At 47.2% G+C, this 23,727-nt stretch overlaps 1 protein-coding gene across 1 annotated transcript in view; it reads right to left on the bottom strand.

Moving 5' to 3' along the window:
- Positions 1–5,432: 5,432 nt before the first annotated feature.
- Positions 5,433–23,727, bottom strand: part of Cracr2a (calcium release activated channel regulator 2A) — a 70,521-nt gene continuing 52,226 nt past the window's right edge. Inside the window, exons 13-17 of the mRNA XM_005365345.2 lie at positions 17,340–17,421; positions 17,145–17,259; positions 9,468–9,569; positions 6,843–6,919; positions 5,433–5,517 (exon numbers count right to left, since the gene is read on the bottom strand). Coding sequence (XP_005365402.1) covers positions 5,433–5,517; positions 6,843–6,919; positions 9,468–9,569; positions 17,145–17,259; positions 17,340–17,421 — 461 coding nt within the window. The remainder of the gene's footprint in view (positions 5,518–6,842; positions 6,920–9,467; positions 9,570–17,144; positions 17,260–17,339; positions 17,422–23,727) is intronic.

The raw sequence follows: 23,727 nt of genomic DNA, 5'->3' as shown, positions 1-23,727 counted from the left end.
GCTCGGCCGGCGACTAGACTCCCTTCCTGGTTGTACAGAGGGCTGATGGTGATCTGTAAGTTTTTTCCCCTTTAAATAAATACTACCCTATTAATCATAATTCCAAACTGCTGTGGCATTGTTTGTGACTTACGCCTTCAGGGCTGAGCTAATTTCATACCAGGAACTATGGGTGCCAGGCACAGTGGAGTAGCATAGACATGGTATTGAAAAAGAAAACTAACTAAAAATTTTCTATCTTGCCAAACTATATCCCCAAATAGACTAAACTAATACATTTCCAGATAAATAGAAACTGGATGAGTTTTGCTCTGGTAGGTAGATCCTGAGAAGCTCAAAGGGAATCCTTCAGGCAAACAGAGAGAGTCAGGTGTACGAAAAACATGAAGCAATAATCACACTGGTAAAATTATACAGTTAAATATAAAAGACAACATAAATGTATCTTTTACTTATGACACCATTAAAATAAATATTTTTATTAGTTCTTTGCTAATTTCATATGTACATATATTTTGATCATATTCACCCCATCTCTCCCCCAATTCCTCCCAAACCCAACTCATTCTCAATATTCTCTCCCAATTTTTTGTTCTTTTTGTGAGTTTTTAATAACCCACTGAATCTAAATAGTACTACTGTCTATATATTCCTAAGTGTTAGGCGATCCACTGGAGCATGGTTGATTCCCCAGGGGCCACACCCTTAAAGAAAACTGATTATCCCTCCCCAGAAGCCATCAGCAGCCCCTTGTCTGAGGGTAGAGGTGCATGAGCATCCCCCACCCGATGCTGGGATGTTGACTGGCTTGATCTTGTTCAGGCAACCACAGGTACGAGGAGTTCATGTGTGAAGAGGTCCTGTCAGACACTCAGAAGATGCCTTTTTGGCCTGGCCCGCCCCAACCAAAGAGAGGTCATATCGTCCTTTCTTCTGTGATGGTCCCTGAGTTTTGGGGTTACTGAGATATAAACATCCCATTTATAGATGAGCATTCCGTTGACATTTATTCTCTGCACCTTGACCACTCATAACTCCTTTTAAAGGACAAACTAAAGGGTGAATGCATGAAGCAATAACTGTAAATCCACATGACAGGCTCACTGGTATAAAGACAATTATTGATAATATATCAACATAAAGGAGAATAGAACGGCACAGAATCAGAATTTTGTGCCTTATTAAAAATAAGTTGTTATTTAACTAATACTCAAGATAGGGATTCATAATTTTCTGATACTTGTAACATCTCAAAGCTACATTTTTCAAAAATCATACTTTAGGATTTACTTAGTATTCAAAATGAATTTAGCATTAAAAACAGATAATTAATATTTTGTTGTTCATTTATGTTGCTATCTTAAGTCAGTTAGCAGTCGGGTGAAATAAAAAGTAAAGCCCTAAATTAAAAAAATTAAGTTGTTATTCATTTAAATATATAGTTACAAATTGAAATGTTCATTGTAACCCTTACTGTAAGTACCAAGAAGATATAGTTTAAAAATAGAAAGCAGATAAGATAATTAAATGATGAACCAGCAAATATCTATTTAATAGAAAAAAAGGTGGTGATGGAAAAACAAAGGACTAGTATATATATATATATATATATATATATATATATATATATAGGAAATGGCAGAGTGGCAGACATATCCTTTCTTATTAATCAGATTAAATGAAAACAAACTAAAATTTCCAATTAAAAGATACTGGAAATGGATTTTTTTTTAAACCATGAGCCAACTATCTTGCATTTATAAGAGACTCTCTAAAGATACCCAGGTTGGAAGGTAAAAAACTATACCATGTAAACAGAAAATAAAAGAGGGACCACAACCTGACTTTAAGACAAAAGTTTGTTAGTGAACACAGAGGATGCTACTATATACTGAAGATGCTATTGCTTGAATATATTTGAACCTAGCAGCGGAGCTCACAATGCATGAAGCAGACAGATCTCTGAGAGGGGCGGAGGGAAAGGCAGTATGGTCTCAAATATTTGATCCCTATAAACTCTTAGGGATTAAGATGTTGCGACGAGAGACTCGCTCCTTTGACCTGACACACCCCCTTTCTTAGAGCTCCCTGTTAAAGCAGAGTGGCAGCCCTGGGGCCACCGCTTGTTAGCACCTTAGTTGAAACCAGATGAAGACCTTTGGAAGAACTGTTCACGGCAGACACAGAGTAGGGCTGTTTGGCAAAGTTCACAGGTCTGGCTGGAGTGGGCTTCTGAGGAGAGTGAGGAGTCCAGAATTGGGTGAAGAACAGGACAGAAAGTACAAAGGGTGAGAAGGAAGAAACCGCATGTCTGCAGGGTAACATGAAGTACCCCAAAGACGCTGAGAGAATCACCCCCTAAGCAGGAACGAAACACTTGGGACGTTAGTTTGGTGCTGGCCTTCCTGACTTGGCAGCCTAAGGTTGTGGGTGGTAGCAGACAGAAAGCGGCCCAGGTCAGCTATGGGTGAGAAGGATGTGGGCGCTGTAGGGCTGGCATGAGCCAAGGTCACTCATAGGTAAAGGACCCCAGGTCTCAGCTGCTTCCCCAGTCCTAATGAGTGACAGGGAGGGAGAGACCCAGCCTTGGGCCTGGAGTCAGCCAGGGACCCTGCTGGGATACAGGCCCTGATTGGAAACCCAGGAATCCCAGAAGTCCACGGGAACAAACCACAATAAGGTCAAAAGCAAAGTCAGTTCTGACCCGGAACCCAGCCAATGGGCTGGGAAGAGAGATGTTCAGGTGAGTTGGGCTGGTAAGTGTGTCCGTTCAGGATAGAGGTCTGGAAAGTGGGCTGGGCAGTGACTCTGTGCTACCCATGAGAACAGGCCCTGGGAACCAGCACCTGTGAAGTACTGGGGACAGGGCTGAGTCCTTCCTGGCCATTGTCTCTGCAATTTGAGCTCCATGGGAGGAAGACATTAAAACTTTCCGTCTATGACAGATGAGCAAGAAAGCTGGTCAGTCAACAGGGGTACAAATGGAATGGAGCCAGAAGGTTCTTCTGAACACTGCCAGCCTCTGGCTAGGGTGATAGCTCCTAAGGGTGGCTCAGAACCACACAGTATCTTAAAAAGAACGGGAGGAAGAGAAGCTGAGAGCTGGGGACAAGGGACTTCTCAGAGCCCCACGGAAGCTCACATTCTTCTTTCCTTTATAGTGGGGCTAAAAAAGGGGGGAGGGCAACCTAGGCCTCCTGCCTCTATTTCTACCCACTCCTGGACCTCTGGATAATTACGGAATTTGCCACGTGTCCAAAGGCTTGGCACCAGCTTCCTCCCTGGACCTCCAAATCCTTCAAGGCACTTTGTTTTAGATCAGGAATGGTAGCTCTAGTAGCGACATTGTATTGGGCATTAAGGCGTCTGGGGACCTAGAGGATCCCAGGTACAGCCTTTCACTCAGTGAATTCCAGTTCTGTCTCTGGTCAGAAGCAAAGGAGCCAGCCACGCTCCCCATGGCCATCCTACCTTGTACCCATCCTCCACACACGCAGAGTGGGCACTCCCTCTGACTGGCTCCCATACCCCTTCTGCATGCTCCAACCCACGAGCGTAACTACCACCAATGCACTTCTGCTAGGGAGCGGAGCTTCTTGGGCGTTGTCTCCAGTCTGAAACTGAGGTCTGAGGCTAGCCCGTGAAGGACAATGACTGTCACAGAGCCATCACAAGGCACCCTATGTATCTGAGCAGCACGCCCCCAGCATCGAATAAGCCATCGTGTCTTTAACTGATGGGGCAGGGGTCTGCTGTGGGAGCTGGGCCTCCTCAAGGCACTCAGGGGTGATGCTTAGGTAGAGGATTGCTAAGCATCCTCCACAGCTCTCTCTTTCCTGCACACGTGAGATCAGAAAATCCCTGAGAAATGAAGGCGGGCATGTGCCCGATAACTATGGGGGCTCTCGTTCCTTAGTGGCGCTGGGGAAGAGGCTGTAAAACGTGCCTAGGAACTCTAGCTCACTGTTGCTCCTTGTTTATTTGGCTGTGTGGGGTTGCCCCTAATATTCTGTCCCCTTAGTGAGTATCGCTTGTTGGGCCTCCCGCTTTTCCTGGAGCTGGTGCCTGGCTCTTCAGCTATGGACTTGGAATGTCAATCACTTGTAAATAGGGACCTTTGTGATCTTTTTAGCCTGTCTTCCATCCAGCGCAAAGATGTACCTTCTACCATCCAGACAGTCAGCGCTGAGCAGCAACAGGCCAGCCAGACAGACAGACAGCGCTGACCACCAGCAGGGAATGGACCCTGAAGTCAGGCCCCTCTGCTGAAGCCAGCAGCTACAAGCAGCTCACTTCTTAAGCACTAGCAAAATGTCAACATCAGAGCTACATTTTAAAAAAGAATACAACCTCCTAGAATAAAGGAAAATGAAATAAAATAAAGCCGATAATTATGGACCTAGTGTTGGGTCCCCATCCCCCGCCACACCTGCCTATCAATCTACCCTGTCAATAACCAAATGTGATTTCCCAAAGAGGTATTTGGAGGAAATGCCTTCTACACAGCGACACATATCTTATTCAGACCCTCCAGAAACGGCTACCATCTTTGGCCATAGATGGTTTCCTCTTTTGGTTTCTTTGTCAAGGAAGGCATAGGAATACGCCTGCTGTGTGACTCCAGGTGTGGAGTTGTCACTGCCGTTCACCCTGGGGTCAGGGTTGAGGCTCTTCAGGAAGCACATTGCAGAGACCACAGCACAGATCCAGAGGGTGCAGTGACTGCTGGGAGAGGCTGTGAAGCCTGTGGTTCGGGAACTCAGGAAGAAGCAGAGAAAGAGCCCCGGGAACTGGAGCAGACCTTCTAGTGTCTCAAGGTCCATGACGTGTGTGTCCACAGCAGCTCTCTTCTTTCTGGAGAACAGGGGTCAAAGCAAAGGCAGTCTACCTCAGGATCACCCAAATGGCACCTCTTTGGCCTTCAAGAAACATCACGTTGCCCCTGCACAGTTGCCATGGCAACCGCAGTGCAGCGCCTCCTAAGGGCATGCAGCAAGGAGAAGGGAGGTGTCGAAGGCACATGGTGACTTTTCTGGAAAATCACATTTGCTCCTTTCCTTCACGAAAGCACCTTGGGGGTGGCGAAGGAGTAGGTATTGGGGTGTAGAAGAGATCTTTAAGATAGAGAAAAAATAGACTTTTGGCTGCAGGCACTTCCTCCCATTAGGGGAGGCAAGTCACCAACAAGGACAAGGCAGGGCGGGCCTTGCCAGGTATTGCTACATAGGAGACAAAGTGCTGGCTCAGGTAGCCATGTGACCTTGGCCTGTGGAGGATTGCTGGCTGAAGGTGACCCTGGGCACTGTGATGATGGCTGTGGAGGCCTCCTGTCAGCTGAAGGTGACCCTGGGCGCGGTTAGAATGGCTGCAGAGGCCTCCTGTCAGCTGAAGGTGGCCCTGGGCGCGGTTAGGATGGCCGCGGAGGCCTCCTGTCAGACACAACAGGATTTCTTCTTGGCTGGGGGGCCAACCTGAATGGTGTCCTTCCTCACTGTGTCCTCTTGCTCCTTGAGTAACCTGGGTAGTGTGGGGATGGGGGAGAAGAAGAGATAGTGTCAGCCGCAGAAACTGCCAGGCTCGGGGCTGGCACTGTGGACCAGCAACCCTCACCTGAGCACCAGTGTTTAAAGTCTACATGGAAGTATGACCATAATTGTGAGGACAGAGCTCAGTCACCATGGACTCGTCACGACACCTCCACCGGGAAGCCACCCCTGATCATCTTGCTGAACCTCTGTCCCTGACAGCACGCTAATCCCTCTCTGTGTGACTCCATCACTCAGGGTCATATGCATTTGCTTAAGGACCAAGACTGCGCCTTTATTCTGGGGACTCTGCAGCCACCACAATAACAAATTACACATCTGAAGCTCAGCAGATGTTCATGACTGGTTGTCAACTCTGCAGGATGGCACCTGTGCCCAGGGCTCCAGGTTAAACATAGGAGGCGCGAGGTGACAATGGCAGGAAGGGTCTTCCTCTGTGCGCCCCAGCCACTCGCACCTGCTTTGTCTCCTTTGATTTCACAACCTGTTAGTAGGCAGGGAGGGTGTGCCTTATTGTCTTACATTCCCAATGTAGTCAGTGAGTGATGGCAGAGAAAGGTCGAGAACTTTCCCCTCAGTGTATGTCACAACCCTTAGCCGCTCTAACACATAGTAGACTTGTTCTTGAGTCTTAATTACTCAAAGTCAGGTATTTTCGGATGCCCCAGCAGGAGTGCTGAGTGTAACACGGGTAGCGCTCAGTGCTTGTTGGCTGGAAGGATGGACGGAAGCTTGGGTACTGAAAAGGCCCTGGGGTGGTTTGGTTTGCCTTGTTTTTTGGTGTAGACAGGCTCTTGGAGACTTTCTACATGGCCAGCCCTTTCAGTACTGTTCCTGCCTTCAGGAGGGTGCCCTGCTTGCTTCACTTTTACACAGCCCATCTCTCTCTGGTTCCCCACTCTCCAACCCAAGAATCCATACTGTGAACTCCACATGTTCCCAAGCAGGCTCTCAACTGATCCCCTTGAAAAGTCAGCTGCTGCTAAGGCGGACTTCTGATGGGACGCTTTGGAGGTGCATCTTCTGGACAAAGGGCAGCCTTTGCAACTGAGGGGGACTGCAGTAGAGGTGACAGGCAGGGGTGCTTTTCTTCCCTCCACTATTATTTCAGAAGGCTGACTTTGACCTCCAAAGATCCCCCATTAAAATCCTAGTTGTGCCTGCACTCAGGGGCTCAGAAGACAGGAAAAGAGGCTCAGATCTGGCCTGACTGGGAACTAGGGAGGGCAGCAGGCACCATCCAGCCCGACTGCAGCTGGGCTCAGCAGTGTTTCCCTGGCTGGGTGCTTTTCCTACCTGGCCAAGTGGAGCAGGGACTCTTTGGTGTTGTGACCGGAATAGGCGCTGCATTCATAGAAGATTAAACTGTTGTCCTGGAATCACAGAGCAGAAGGGGCATGTGGAAAGAACTGGAAGAGTGTGGGGACCAAAGGAAGCCAAGGAGCTGTGACTACAGCCTTGCCGCTTGGTTTCTTTCTCTTAAGGCCCCTGATGAATGCTGGTTCTGTATGGAGCTATCGGCAAACAATAACAATATAGCAATCCTTGCCGGGCAGTGGTGGCATATGCCTTTAATCCCAGCACTCAGGAGGCAGAGGCAGCGGATCTCTGTGAGTTCGAGGCCAGCCTGGTCTACAAGAGCTAGTTCCAGGACAGGAACCAAAAGCTGCAGAGAAACCCTGTCTCGAAAATCCAAAAAAAAAAAAAAAAGAAAGAAAGAAAGAAAGAAAGAAAAGAAAAGAAAAGAAAAGAAAAGAAAAGAAAAAGAAAAAAATTATAGCAATCCTATGATAACAACCTAGTGCCTGCCTGTGTTTACACTTTCTTGAAGCTCGGTCAAGACTGGACTTGCTTGTTTCAGGCTCACATCAGTCTTCGAACCAGGTAGAAAGGCCAAAGTTGGACAACGCTGCTACCATTTTTCAGGCAGGGAAACCGAGTCTAGAGAGGCAGTGTGGCAGTTCTGCTCAAGTCAGGCATTTAATGAGCAGAAGGGCTCCCCTAAAACCGCTGCTATAGGACATTGCTCTTCTGTAGACTTGGGCAGAGGTCATGGGGCTCCAGTAAGCTTGTACTCTGGCTGCCCAGGCTGTGAGCATCGGTATATGGGTAACTGTCCATCACTCGTTAGGCAGAGGTGGTGCTGTATACCTGGGGGCTCTGGGCCAAGGACCCCATGTCCATTGGTCACTTCCATTAATAGGTACTAGGTTACTTACTTCATATCAACAGTGCTAAAGGAACCGAGCTCTGGTTTGGATGCTCTGCCTTTGGAGGGTGGTGTCGGTGGTACCTGAGACACTCTGAAGACTAGCTCAGGGGGCTTTGAAGACAGTGGCTTCCAATTCAGATCTTTTCGTCCACACTCAGAGACCCTGCTCCAGTCTCTGCCTTGTGCCCCACATGTTCTGTATCTTCCTGTCTACTTTCTGCCCAACACTGACTCTGGAGAAGGCTATAAGAGAAGCCACATCAAGGATGGAGGTGCAAACAGAAAAGTCCAGAACCTAGACCCGGAACACATGGCTTGCCTTTCATCTTCAACTGTTACCCTACACTACTACACTTGGAATGAATCATTCAGCTCCTGTCCGCATGTTTATTTATTTTTTACCAATTGAAAATTAAATATGTGTGAGTGTGTGTGCACGCGCATGTGTGTGTGATCCCCAGCACTGCATAAAAAAGAACATGTTGGCACACATCTGTAATCCTGGCACTTGAAGGCAAAAGCAGAAAGATCAGAGTTCAAGGTTGTCCTGGGATATAGTAAACCTTGCCTCAATACAAAAATAGAATCAAAAATGAAAAAAGAGAGAACATAAAAGAAAATGGGATGATAATAATAATAATTCAGGTTTGTATTCTTCAGCTGAAGCATTTTTATCTAGATGTATTTGAAATTCCAAAGTTTCTTATTTCAGAAAGGTAATAAATATATACTACACGTTACATATTACCCTCAGTGGGTCTGGGACAGATCGTTGTAATCAAATATATTAATATTTCTCTAATGAGACATTTGGATATTCACCATAAGTGAGATAAGGTTTATAAAGAGCCTCATGCCAATTCCAGTTAGATATCCTGCTAGATGGGATGCAAAAACAAGACAAACAAAGGAACAAAACCCAAAAGCCTGCCTATCGTCAAATCCTTTGAATGTCAGGACCATGGCCGTGCCCAGTGACCCTGCCCAGTGACCCTGCTCAGACACCAGTCAGACCCGTCAGCATCCTCTCCTTTGATCCTTACCATCTGTGCTCATTTTGGGCTCTGAGCTTAAGTCCTGTTTTGAGTAAACAATTTAAGAACTTAAAATCACTGGGCACTGTGCCTTCTTCTGGGTACACAGTTCCATGAAACCAGAGGCAAGAAAGGAACACAGGGGGAGCCTTTCTGCTCCCCCATTTTCCACTGGGCCCTGCTGGTCCCAAAGGCCGCTACTTATTTTTTGATACTTTTCAGACTTTTCCAGCCTCCCCCTTGAGTTTTTCAGATCTCAATTTTGAGATCTTATATCAAAAATATTCCACAGCAAAGTGGTCCACACTGTTGCTCGGGGGATGGTGAGGTTTTCATTGTCTCAGGCGATCAAGTGGAGATGCAGATTTCAGCACCCGACCAAGATTAGAGGGGACAGTCTCCCGTTTTCTTAGAACTTGTAATTCCATGTTACACATAAAAGGGGTTAGGGCAACTCTCTTACCCAGTGTCCCGCATGCAGCTCCATCTTACGAACCTCACCTCTCTTTACAGCTGTACACGTATAGGACCCGAGTCATTCCCAAGATGCCAAGATGTTCAATTGTTTCCCTTCAACAGGGCTTCCAGAAGTTCCTACCAGGGCTCCTGAGCTTATTCCTGAATACCGGGAGGGCCTCTGTCCTATCCAGAAAGAGGAAAATATGGGCTTTTTACCTTGGCAAGTTGCTCTCCCAGGCCTCGGGGGACTTCCCGCTCCTTCTCATTGTCAAGTTTATTGCCCAGCAGCAGAACAGGAATCCGGTCTCCCACAGCTTCCTGCAGAACAGATCATCCCTTCACTGAGAGAAATCTCCCTGGATGATGCCAGACAGCAGGTTCACAGGGCTGCCTGGAAGAATCCAGACTCATAGGAGAGCCCAGCACGGAAGAGTGAGATTCGAGGCCATTTGCCATGATTCTGCAAAGTGCTAGGACCTGTCTCTCCCCTCCTCCCCACTCCCCATCCATGCAACGATCTCTCTCTTTTCACCAACCTCTGGCTCTTGTATTAAACATACCAACTTTCCACTTGTAATGAAGAGGAAATAGCGGGATGAGAGAGAGGGCGTGGACACCAAGGGATGGTGAATTCTGACTTACAGAGCTTTGCTAAGTCACCAGACCCAGGCTAACAAAGTAGAACAAACCTAGGAAATTAGTTACTGTAGATTGGAGCTGGTCTATGGTTGCTTTGAGGAGAGGTGGCATCTTGAACCTCTGTGACACATGAGCTCCCTGAGGGGACACTCAAATCTGAATCATCGTACTGAACCAAAGAGCTCCCTCCATAAGTGGCTGCTGTTAGCTTAGCTGGGGGCAGGCACTTAGGACTCACACTCCTAGGAACTCTGACTCCTAAGAAGGCCCAACTTAGGGCAGAGTTTTGTGCCATAGCCACACTTCTCTGTTCAGAAGAGATGACTTCACACAAGGTGACAACTGTGTTTGTTCTTGTAGTGGCTGTGACATCTCGGCCATATCCTGGAGGCTCTACCCTATGGGCAAAAAGGGGGTGCTACATGTGTGTCCCCAGAGGCGGAACAATGGGCCTGGGACACACAGTTATATAGTGAGTAAATACAGTAATGTTTACATTTAAGAAGGTTGATGTTTTACTTTTTGAATTACTTAATTAGGGGCTTTTAATCATAATTTGGTAACAAATAGTTATTCACTGTAGCTAAATGTTTTGCTAAATAGAGGGGCTGTGGGATAATAGATGCTTAGAAGCTTGAGTTCTGGCTTTGCCAAAAGTCTCACTTGCTTTACCTCGGCATCTCATGCAAACGGCTAAAGAGCATCTGATCAGAACGCCTGGTCTAAAGTTTAAATTACCTCTAAAATTAAACCCTCCGTGTTTACTTAATCTGCACGTTCATTTTTTTTTTTTTAACTGCAGTTCAGTGGGAGAAAGTAATCCTCATTTGCTAACAGGGACATCAGGCTCAGAGGACCAAAAAGGCACAATTCAGCCACAGAACAAGAGACGAAGGCCGCTGAGTCCACGGGTCCATCCTTCTCTGAAATTGCTGTCTAGATTCATATTTCTAGGGAGCACTCTGCTGCCTGGTACGTTACTAAATAGAACACTCTAAAAATGGCACCCACTGGGAAGAGAGAGATGTATGTTCACAGTGATGTCTCCTGTCTTCTGACCCACTAAAATAAATCAAATCGCACGGGTAGTTGACAAGTAAATAGTACTTCTCTACAGTGAGAAAACCAGCTAACAGCATATATGGACTGCTATATGTGGTTCCTTGTTAGCCGAGGGTTACTTAACGGGAATGCCCCAATCTGTCCTGTGAGTGCGCAGACAACAGAATACTTATGCAAAGAGGGTTTTTTTCACATAAAAGGAAGAAAAGAGGAGGATTTGGGGAACTGGGCCAAAAGACTTGCTGTTTAGAGCACATGAGAAAGATCTATTTGTAGACGTATGTGTGAGAATGACTAAGGTTTGTGGGATTTCTTGACATGGAAATTCTGCGAATATGAGCATCAGGCCTAAATTCTTGGCATAGAAATTCAACCCAGGTTTTATTAGTAGATAGAATAGGTCAGGCTGCAGCTTCCTTGCAAAGGGGATGATGGGCACCGAATGTCTGAGTAAGATGGGGTGGGGCCTGCATCTCATGCCTGATATGGACCTTCTTCAGAGCAAACACCAACGTCTCTCTCAGGAAGAAGGACACTCTTCTTTGGGAACTATTCCTAGACAGAGGAAGGGGAGAGTTTAGAAAGAGCAGAAAAGCAGGCCACACTCCCAGCTGGATCCCATTCCCGTCTTTTGCTTGTTCATCCATTGCACAAGCACTCTGGACGGCTCACTTCCCCTCTGCGGGCTGCCCTGAGAACAGAGAACAGGCACAGCTCAAGGTAAATGAGATCGCACAAGGCCAGAGGGTGCGCCAACTGTGGCAAGCAGCAGTCCTCATGCTCCTGACCCCATCACCCACAGAGTGATAGGAGGTCTGGCTTGTGTGTCTGTCTTCAGAGCCTCCCTGACTCCTGCAGAAGTTGATGCCTTCCTTATTTCTAACAAGGTTCTCAGCCTATCTGGTACTACTTGGTACAAAGAGACATGATTACCTATTAGAGGCTGCAACGTTTTCCTCTTAAATTTATAATTATTTTAGTTTATCGTCATTTCTCATTATCATTATTTTGGTGACGGGAACGGAAGGCAAGGCTGGCACTCTCCCACCGAGCTCTGCCTCCAGTCGAACATCTCCCTTCGAAAGTGCAAAGTTTTCTTCTGCTAAGCCTGGGAGACTATGGTGAACAGTTCTTTTTTATCCTCTGTTGTTGATAATGCTCTGGAATCCCAGAATACGCACCACAGGCCAGTTTGAAAGCTCAGGAGACTGGGAGCTGCCACCTTCTCTCTGGATGGTTCCTCTAGCAGATCCTGCTCTCTAAGCCACTAGTCTCTGATCCTTAAAACAGGCTTCTAGAAAACGTCCCTGTTCTAGAATGTTCTAACAGAGAAATCTCTCTAGAACTTTGATTTGCCATAGCTGCCTTTCTCCATATTTGAGTGTGATGGAAGATATATTTAAGATCATCCATCTCTAGCTTTACAGAACAAGAACTGTCAACTAGGAGCAGAGGCCTGTCACTCAGCCCTGGGTGTGCAGCTGCTGGGTTGAGCTGGTGTGTGTGTGTGTGTGTGTGTGTGTGTTTGTGTGTGTGTGTGAGCGTCTGTGCGCATGTCCAAATGTGCATGTGAGAATATCTGTTTGCTGGAGGCATGAACACGCACTTAGCTGGGGGAATGTTGCTATTTCTCTGGAGCCAGAAAAAAAAATTTTTCAGCACATTAAAGCACGCCGTTATACTAAGAAAAAAATGACTGCAAAATTATATCTTGAGGGTTTCCATATTTATCCACCCCCTGGACTATGAGTCAAAACAAGATTTATTTGTACAGTTCGTTTTAAACTGCCAGCACTTCAACTTGGAATGTGTGTGTGTCGGGGGGGAATCAAACTGCTATTTTTGCTCCCTGCTGTGCTTTGCCACCGAGGACAAAGATCACAGGCTGAGATTTCGCTTGCAACCAGGAAGGGAGAGGGAATTGGGCCAGAAGCTCTACAGATGAAACTGGAGAAACAAGGCCTGGAGAAGAAACCAATACCCCTACATTTGAGGAGATTTTAGCATGGTCATATGAAGAATGCAGGGGCAGAGCCAAGAGCCATGTTCTAACTGCACTTCACAAGTTGTGGGTGCCTTTGGACAAGTCGCTTCCTCTCTTTGTTCTCCAAGGTGAGGTGTGTGTGTGTGTGTGTGTGTGTGTGTGTGTGTGTGTGTGTGAGAGAGAGAGAGAGAGAGAGAGAGAGAGAGAAAGAGAGAGAGAGAGAGAGAGCTCGCGCACACATACACACATGTGAGCACATGCGTGTGTTGTTTGTTTAGCTCAGAGATGCTGTTCTATATGGATTCACCTTCCCATCATTTCCTCCTTCCTTAATGGAGAGACATTGCAGTATGCTACCTGAATAATTAAGAAAGAAAAGCTGAACGTGAAGTTCAATAGGCACAACAGGCTTTGGAGATTTGCAGCCTGGACTTGGGGTACACACCAGCCCGCATTGCTGTACCCAGGTCTGTGACCTCTGTCAGATACAGGTCCCCTGGAATCTTCAGATATCTAGCTTATCCATGGTCTTAATATGGCATGCTTCGAGCCGAACTGCTTCCTTCTCAAAACTGGAATGGTCAGATTCATTCTCCTAGAGGTGATGAGGTGAGGGGCTGGGGATACAGAGCTGGCACGAAGGACTTGTGGCTCACAGTTGAGTCATTAAGGACCATGCCTGGGCCAAGCCCAAGCCTCTTCTGAACATGGCTCGTAGGCAATGTGGAGCTACCTGGTGAGGGAGAGCTAGGAGGGGATGCAGGAGAGAACGGCAGAGCCACCTTGTCACGCAGGACACTTCCGTTCAGTGAGACTGATGCCCATACCACTCTGCTCTCAGTGTGACGACGGAGGGAGAAATGGGGCCTAGCAGGTGGTATCATGTCATGAGGCATGCACCCTTGGAAGGCAGTGATAATTCTCGTGAGTCCCTGGTTAGTTCTTTTGGTTTTGTTTTTCAAGACTGGGTTTCTCTACGTAACCTTAACCAATCTAGAACTCACGCTGTAGACCAGGCTGGCCTCAAACTCACAGACACCCGCCTGCCTCTGCCTCCTGAGTGCTGGGATTAAAGGCATGGGCCACCACCATTCGGCCCTGGTTACTTCTTATAGGAGTATACTTCTTGTCTCCCTACCACCTTCCATCATGATGCAATGTAACTAAGAGGGTCCTGGCAGAGTGAAGCCAGTTCAGGTACCATGGCCTTGGTTCTCCCGAACTGTGGGCCAAGCGAGCTTTTCTTCATACACAATTTCTCTAGATATTTTCCCCGTGAAATAAGAGTCAGAGTTACTCTCCAGATGTTCTTACATGATGGTCTCTAGTACCCTTCAAGCTGGAAGGACCCTCAGGTTCTCTCATGTGTCCACTCTTGTTCTGCCATCCTCCTGACCCCAGGAGTTCAATGCTCTGCACCATACAGAGAATTCCATGATTCAGGGCCAGAAAGCGGCCGAGCTGACAGGGAAAGAACTGCCTCTCCCTCCCTGTGCACCTGTCCCCTCTCCACACAACCTCTTCGAAGACCACATCTTCCCCATTCATGGCAAACACAACAGTTTAAGGCTTGGTTTCCCAGCCTTCAGGTGGACGAGAGGTTGGGGGGAGGGCTGGGAATAGCTGGCCACCATTCCGTTAATAACGCAGCTTCAAGCCCTGAAGACTGTTATTAAAGCTCCCCCCCCCCGCCCTCCTTTTCCAGGCGAGGGAGTTGGCAAAGTGCTCTGAGCTCTTTGAAAAAATAAGGTTCTCCACAAATATAAAGCACTTATTACTTTCAGTTCCCCTCAGATCAAATTAGGTGTCAAGTTTTAATCTATCACCTGACACCTCTGATTGCCGGTTGCCAAGGCAGAATGACTTAGCTTTTCAAGAATGGGGGAATAATTACATCCATGATGCTTCTTTTCCGCACCTTAAAAACACGCAGTCAACCATTTGACACAGCCTCCTCCTCTCACTCCTGAACCCTGAGCCCTGGAACTGGGCGGTGGGGGGGGGGGGACTTCCCTGGTCCAGCCTCTCAGGTTTAGCGAGTGCTGGGCACATGGCCCGTGTTTAGAAAAGTCCTGGTGAGGGGTGGAGGTACTTTAAAAAGACTCAGAGCCTTGCTATTCTGAGAGAGGGAAAGCAGCATTGGCCTTTCTGTGAAGCTGTTAGAGGTTTGAAATTTCAAATGCCAGCACCTATGAGTGGCTCTGCCTTTTAACAAGACCCTCGGGAGACTCCCAGGCATGGAGGAGTTTGGGAAGCACTTATTCGTGGTAGGAACTATGGAGCCGGAAAAACAAAACCACTGGGACGGCTGGTTTTTATTTGGTTATTTGTTTTGGTTTTTGCTTGTTTCTGTTTTTTTAATTTCCAGGCCTGGGGCTGGTCCATCTCTAGGGAGGGCCTGGCCTTCAGTGCTGAGCCCAATGCTCAGGTGCTGCCTCTTCAGAGTTCCTTCAGAGTTCATCAGCACCTTCTGTCAAACTTGTTTTAAAAGACAAGATTCAAACTACAAATTACCCACACTTAGAAGATCCCAAGTTAGTAATGTACAATTTACCACCTCAGCCTGGTGTCTAAGCCCATGAGTGACTCAAGGCTCCTGTGAGGTAAGTGCCGGCCTAAGCACCTGATCACGGTGTTGAAGACCCCATTCCACCAAGGAGAGGCACATGGCGCTCACTCAGCACACAATTGTGTGAAGGACCAAGCTCATATCTCCCAAAATTTCTTCCTGTTCACCAGATTCAGCCTGATCTCTTCCTCTCTAGTGAGATCCCAGATTCTCTGGGAGCCCTGAGACTAGTGACACCCTTGTGACAGCAGAGAACACAGTTCTGTGTTTGCCTCCATCACTGCCATCAGTGCCAGACATTAGGACTGCCCAGCTCAGATCCATACTTGTGTGTGTGTGTGTGTGTGTGTGTGTGTGTGTGTGTGTGTGTCTGAGTCTAGGGGAAGAATGGCTAGTGATCTGTAGACATTACAGGCTCAGTTTCTTCACTTTGAGATGCGATAGATTATACTAAATTGTACTAGACTGACTATTTTCAAATGAAAACCCTGTTGTCTAACAGCATTTTATGTAGACCTCCAATGTGCAAAACTGGAAAAAAAGTTGAGCAGATAGTACAGAGAAAGGAGAACGTATGTAGCCAGAGACCGCTCTTACGTTTCCCGGCCGCCCAGACCCAAATCATCGCACAGAAGCTATATTAATTATAACACTGTTTGGACTATTATCTCAGGCTTCTTATTAACTAACTACATTTTAAATTAACCCATTTCTATTCATCTGTGTATCACCATGAGGCTGTGGCTACTGGTTAAGATTCTATTCTGGCATCTTTCTTTTTCAGCAGCTACATGGCATCTCTTTGACTCCACCTACTCTCCATATTTATCTCTTCCAGCCTGGCTATATTCTGCCCTGTCATAGGCTGAAGCAACTTCTTTATTAACCAATGGTAATAAAGCATATTCATAGCATATAGAGGGGAATCCCACAGCCACTAAACGTTTCCCTGCCCTGCCCCATCTTCCAGGAAATGTAAGCCTGATTCCAGGACTTCAAGGACAAAAAGTGTAAAACAAACAAACAAACAAACAAAAAACCCACCCCAAATCATCAGTATTGTTTCTCCTGGTACTGCCAGCAACAAAGAAAATAGATCAGGAAGAAGGGGAGGGGAAGGGAGGACAGGAGAAAGAGAAAAAAAGAAGGATGATGAGGATAAGAGGAGGGAGGAAGAGAATGATGCTGACAAGGATAATAGGGTGGGAAGGATTATGTCATAGTTTAAAGTTCAAATCGGATCTACCCATACCGTTGCCATGAAAAGACAACCCATGGCATTTCAAATTTTAGTTCTTCACACCCGTAAGTGTTTTAGGTACAGGAATTTTGAGAAATGATTTGTATTAGCTATTCTCTCAGAAACTTTAAATCTGCTTATATTTTGTCCCCTAATGTTCTTGGTAATGGGACACATGCAGATCGGCAGCTGAGAAAGGGCATGGTTCAGCTGAGATGCTGAAAAGGGGGCAGATTAGGGTGGGAGAAGTCAGACGTCAGAGCCAAGTGGGAAGAAGAGTCCAGGATGGGCAGACGGGGCTGGGATAAAGTTGTGAGTATGCTGAGGGCCACAAGGGAGAGTCAGGGAGCAGAGAGAAGTCTGGAAAGCCCAAGACCTCCCAGGAAGGGGACTGCTCACCTCCACGCTGCTCAGCCACTGCCGGATTGACAGGAAGGATTGCTTGGCTGTGAGGTCGTACATAACAACCACGCCGTCGGCCTTTCTGAAGAACTGCTGTGTGACACAGCGATACCTGCCACAGGAGAGCCAGTGTCAGGTACACACACCTTCCTTGGGAGCCCTGGCCTGGGACCCGGGTGTGCAGGACCTCACCTCTCCTGCCCAGCAGTGTCCCACAGCTGCAGAGCCACCTGTGCGTTGTCCACAGTGACCGTCTTCACTCGGTAGTCGATGCCTGCAAGGTGAAACAGCCCATGAGAGCTGCCTTGGTCATGGGAATCCTAGCTTCCAAGTTCAGAGACAATGCCTCTCTGTCTGGAACCAGGGCAGCCCATCTTCCCTGAATAGTGGCTACAGAGCAGTGTGGGAAGATCCACTGAGCACTGCACAGGGAGCCATGAGACTTGATTTCCTGTCCTGTTTCAGACTGAAAAACTTGATGGCATCAATGAAACCATCTTAGTTGTGGGCTTCTTACTATACCACCATGCACCTACTCTAGGATGCTTGGTGTGGGAGATCCTTCTGTGTTTGTGTTGTTTTTATTGGTTAATGAGTAAAGAATATGTCTCGAGCCTGGCAGGGCAGAATAGAGGTAGGTGGGGAAAACTAAACAGAATTCTGGGAGAAAGACAGCAGGAGACACCAAGTAGCCACCGCCGGAACAGATGATCCAGAATCTTGCTGGTAAGCCATAGCCACGTGGTGATACACAGACGAATAGAAATGGGTTAAATTAAGTTGTAAGAGCTGGCCACTAAGAAGCTAGAGCTAATAGGCCAAGCAGTGATTTAATTAATATAGTTTCTGTGTGGTTATTTCGGAGCTGAACAGCTGGGAACAAACAAGCAGCCTCCAACTACAGATACTGGCTAAAGTCATGTCAGGGCCTATGTACAAAAGCAACATGCAGTGAGATTTGCGGACTGAAATAATGACCATCACCACATTTATTCCTTACTCTGTAGCTTGCCCCTCTCATTCTCTTCTTTCGGTGAAACCACTTTCAAAATATTCCTAGTAAATTCAAACACCCTGAGGGGATGAAGCATACTTTAATATTCCTATCAGATAACCCAAAGGTGTATAAAGGGGGAGTTTGGAGAGGAGGAAGATGAGTGGAGGAAGAGCAGGAGGAGGAGGGGAGGGGTTGGCAGGGAGCAGAAGAACAAAGAGGAGGTAGGAGAAAGGGACAAAGGCAGCATTCACTCCTGAGAAGAGTCTAGGACTCTCAGTTATCATGAGACTACTTATGATCGTCTCTTCATTTGTGTGGCCCTTGACCCTCCCCGGGATGGACTACCCAGAGGGTCAGGGGCAGGTCAGTGACAGGTAGTCTGTGCAGTTCTCAGAACTGAAAATCTCAACACAAGGTCTTCTAGGATTCTCCAACCTTCTGGATTCTCTGAGCTACATTGAAAGATGAATAATTGACTAGGGCCACACATTAAACTCAATGGGGTATGACTGTGGTTTGTGTGGCATAGCTTACTCTATGTATGTGTGTATGTATGTATGTATGTATGTATGTATGTATGTATGTATGTATATTGTGTGAGGACTACACAATCGAGTCACACACAGAGAGAAAATCAGGTAATGTTTCAGGTAAGTTTACACTTTGGTGTTAGGCCACATTCACAACTAGCATAAGACACATATGGCCCTCTGCTCACAGGGTGAATACCACTTTCATAGGCCTTTTTCTCTCCTGGGAGCCTAAGAATGTTCAAACATGCATAAAGATGTTTTTTAAGCCTTATTATTTATGACTCCTGGTTGCAGAACTCGAAGGCATCCCTTTCCACTTTCCCAGAGGCCCAAGAGTCCTTACCCTGCAGGGAGAGAGAGCAGAACAAGGAACAAGCCTTCACAGAGAGTAGCAGGAGAAACTCAGCAGTTACGGAAGAAGCAGGAAGTGGTAAATGTCACCCCAGGCCCTTTGCTTCATAGACAGGCCCTTTGCTTTAAGACAGGAATGGATTCATCTGGGTGAGAAAAAGAGTAGAATGTTTTTCACTGTATTTCCTTCAGTGTCCTCAAGACACCCATGAGGGTATTGCAGATACACACACACACACACACACACACACACACACACACACACACACACGCACGGAGAGATGAAAAACTGCGGTCAAGGCTCCACACCCCATTCCAGCATCTTTACCTGGAGCACAGGCTACCTGAATCTTCCTCTCCCCAGGCAGCCCATGGTCATGTTGACACCTGCTAGCTTCTGAACTGGGGGTAAATTTTCCTCTTGGCTAAAAGCATGAGAGGGAGGGGTACCCCAACTCTTTATGCTTTGGAGAAGTACGCTCTTCCCTTCTTTCTCACTCCTTTTGAGTGAGCAACCACCGGCAGGGTCAGATCTGAAACCCCTCATAGGGCCTGAAACCCCGTGAATGAGCTTTCTGTTCTTGGCATGGGAAACTGGGAAAGGATGAGTGGGTATTGCTGGAGGCAGCTGGTGTTGGCTGCCTCCAGAAAGCCACCTCTACCTTTTCGATTGGTTGCTAGAGGATGGATAGTGTCTTTATTTTGCAGGGAGTGAGGTAGACGGAGGGCTGGACAAATGTGTTCTGTGCAGTGGTGAGCTTGATATGAGTCCCCGCTGGATGCGAAAGGCATTTCCTTGTCCAGCATCAGACAGGCAGCCAGAGGAGCATGTAAGCAAGTCCACAGAGGCTGGGTGTGCAGCTAGAGCACAAGGACAACGTAAGGTGAGCACGGAATGACAACGAGCACACCCAGACACCATGGCAGGAGAACAAGAGCTCAACAGAAGAGGCAGTAGAGTACTGTGGGGCCAAAGGGCCCAGACCAGATGAGTTTTAAGACCATCTGTCACTCTAAAGGTCCAAGCACCAGAAGACCTGGGCCCCACCAATGACAGGCAGTATGACCTTGATGATGTCATCCCACCTCAGTTTTAGAGATTCTGTTCTTTGTATAATAAGGGGGATGGAGGTTTGAAGGAACACTAGATTGGTGTTTCATAATCTCTAAATTCTGCCTGAGCATTCCACGATGACATCGAGATGTCCTTCAACTTGCCACCTGATTAGATTGACAGCTACAGTAAAGAAATCACCAGTTACTAGAAGTGAGCTGCAGAGTGGTGTGGGTTAGGGTTGCGCTGAAGGGTCCCCAGAAGGTGACATCAGTCTTTCTGGTGAAGGCAGTCCAGGCTGTCACCATGCAAGGAGGGGAGGGAATATGTCCACAAGTTGCCTTACAGGAGGGCCCAAGGGTGCTTCAGGAATTCCCTACAGGACATGGGGATGGGGACCTCACTGGTTGTCAAGAGAGAACAGAGCGCATTCTAACAGGACATGATCAAAAGGGAGGGTAAGAAACCATGTGGAGTAGTGCACCTGAGCCCTGGGGACCAGCCAGGGAGATTTGTTCTCTCATGGTCACTCTTACTGAGGGCCTCTCTCCCCTCACAATCTGACTGGATGTGAATAGACCATTCCCAAGGTCTTTCCAGCTCCAGGGCTCCACAAAAACCATCCGTTGATGTCTACAGGTTCAAACAGCTGCTCATGAAGGAGCAGGCAGGGTCCTGAGGTGGAGTAGGCAGGACTCCACAAGGTTTACCTTATTGTACACAAAGGCAAAGGTTCTACACACCATTTTTCTCATGGAGTGTAGGAGACCAGGAAGTCAGCTCAAGTGACAGAGGTGAGTCTGAAGAAAGGCCCAGTGTGTGCTGCTGAGTGGTGTTGTGGGAAATTAGTTGAAGATGTGTTACATTCATTTATGCTGTGAGACATTTGTTTAATGATGCAAAGACGTGTTGCACTCTTTTATGCTGCATTTGTTTAACTCTGTGAAGATGTGTTACTTTGCCTGTTAAACACCTGATTGGTCTAATAAGCTTAACGACCAATAGCAAGGCAGGAGAAAGGATAGGTGGGGCTGCCAGGCAGACAGAATAAATACAAGGGGATAAAGAGAAGACCAAAGAGTAAGAAATGGGAGGAGAGGAGGACACCAGGGACCACCCACCCAGCTACACAGCAAGACACATGATGTGGGATCCCCCTCTGTATACTATGAATATGTTTTATTACCATTGGTTAATAAAGAAGCTGCTTTGGCCTATAACAAGGCAGAATATAGCCAGGCTGGAAGAGATATAGAGAGAGAGTAGGAGGAGTCGAGGAGACATCATGTAGCTGCTGAAGGCGAAAGATGCCAGAACAGAACCTTACCTGGTAAGCCACAGCCTCGTGGTGATACACAGATTAATAGAAATGGGTTAGTTCAAGATGTAAAAGCTAGCTAGAAATATGCCTAAGCTATTGGCCAAATGGTGTTGTGTTAATAAAGTTTCTGTGTGATTATTCAGGCCTGAGCACCTGGGAAATGAACGAGTAGTCTACTACAGTGACAGAGTAGGAAGTACAGAAATGTATATAGAATAGAAAAAGATAAAAGCCCAGGGTCAAAAGGTAGTTGGGATAATTTAAGAAAAACTAGCTAGGAACAAGTCAAACTAAGGCTGGGCAATCATAAGACAGAATAAGTCTCCATATATTTTTTGGGGAGCTGGGTGATGGGTTTCCCAAAGAGCAAAGAGTAAAACGTTACCAACTACATAGTGGAGTCCTATCTGCTGCTCTGGACAAGGGGTTGGCCAGAGTTCTGGGTGGGGGTTGTGTTGCTGTGGCCTTGGGAAACTGACTCTGATGTGATGCATCATCCTTAAAGTAGCGTATTCTGGTGGCTGATATGGCGGTTGCTAATCAGTTCACACACAAAGGACAAGGTCAGGCACCCTGGGCTAGACAACTTGCCCTAGAGAACCTGCTAGTACTCTGGTGTGTTTGTGTCCTGTGATAAAGGACCTGTAGTTTGTCCTTTTCCTAAATTGTGGAAGTTTCCCGAAATGTGTGGTGGGCTCCAGGGAAGTACAAATGGGTCGGTGTTTTTCATCAGAGCCTTCTATCTCAGGCCTGAGGTGGGAACTACAAGCGGGCTTGACTCCACTGTCAGGAGAGATGAGCCTGGAGGCTCACAACACATCTCGGTCACCATGAGACCATCGTAGACCCCTGACTTATAAGTCCCACACTGGAGCACCCTCCAGGAAAGCCAGCCAGCCCTTCTGCCTCCAGCCACTGCGGCACCGATAGCAGACGATTTTCCCTCCTAGAATAGCTAGGTCAGACTGTCCTGGGTTTTCATCCAGTGCTTGTCCTGCTGTTTCCTTTCATGTCTGATGCTTCATATTGGGATGTCCTTCATTTTATGTAGAGTAACGCAGGAGGGAGGCACAAGACACAACTGCAAAAGAAAAGGCCACCGGGAAGCAGAGGGCACGGAAGCATGTGGGAAGACACAGGAAGGGTCCTGGAAAGCTTGGCCTGTAGAGCTAGTTTGTCAGAAGCCAGTGGAAAGGGTAGTATGGCTAGAGACCTGGGCTTGAAAGCAGGCAGGGTACCCACATCCAATCCTACCTTTTTCATATCAGAAAAATCAAGCCCAAAGGGGGACTGTGTCACAGAGCCAGACAAGTTAGTAGCAGAGTTAGGATGAGGACCTAGGATTTTTCAATGGTCCACTGAAACTCCCAGCCTTTCCTGCTTCCAACTTCTGCCCACCTCTAAAGACAGAAAAGGGACCCTCCCACTCACAGGGTGCTCTGGGCATACGATGCAACATTGTTAGGGTACTATGGAAAGGGCTAGATGATGTCCTGTGTGTGTGTGGCGGGGGAGGGTCAGTCCTAATTGTGGGAATGTGGATAGGGCTCCTAATCTTTCTGGACCTGTTTCTCAATCCACCAGGCTGATCACAATGATCACAGGTTGAAACGTCATGGCCATTGTTTAGATACTAAGACTACACTGACTACATTGCCAAGTACAGCTGGCTCATCAGTTCAGTTAAAGAGGCACAGCAAGCTCTCAGATTCTCATGCTCTCTTCTTTGGTCGAGTGACTCAACGTGGTGGAAGCTAAAAGGTTAACCTGCCCTTGATCCCGCCACACACTCCAACGCCATGTGCAGCTTTGGGTGAAACAAAAGCCTCTCTTTGAATAAAGGATTATCCATCAGTGGGAACACATTCAGCCATGATTATCTAACAGTGACTGAGCCTAATACACTCCTACAGTTAATTTCCCGTGACTCCCAGAAAATCCAGGATATGGGACAAGTCAAGTCAACGTGGAAAAGAAGCCTTGCAGGGTGCTGGGTGCACATGTATCCACAGGCCTAAGGGTGAGGCAGGCAGGGGTAGGCCCATAGGAAAGGTTGGGGGTAGCAGGGCTTGGCTCTTGTGGGAGTTCCCATCAGAGCTGGGGAAGTATGAAGGTTTGGGGCCCCATTGATTGAAACGGGGACAGAGAGCTAGTGAGATGGCTCAGTGGGTAAAGGTACTTGTCAAACCTGATGACCTGAGTTTGATCTCTAGAACCCACGCAGTGAAAGGAGAGAACCAACTCCCATATCTTTTGACCTTCATACTTGTATTCTCTCTCTCTCTCTCTCTCTCTCTCTCTCTCTCTCTCTCTCTCTCTCTCTC

Source organism: Microtus ochrogaster, unplaced genomic scaffold, assembly GCF_000317375.1.
Source record: "Microtus ochrogaster isolate Prairie Vole_2 unplaced genomic scaffold, MicOch1.0 UNK1, whole genome shotgun sequence".
Lineage (NCBI taxonomy): Eukaryota > Metazoa > Chordata > Mammalia > Rodentia > Cricetidae > Microtus > Microtus ochrogaster.
This window is presented reverse-complemented; position numbering and strand designations above follow the sequence as displayed.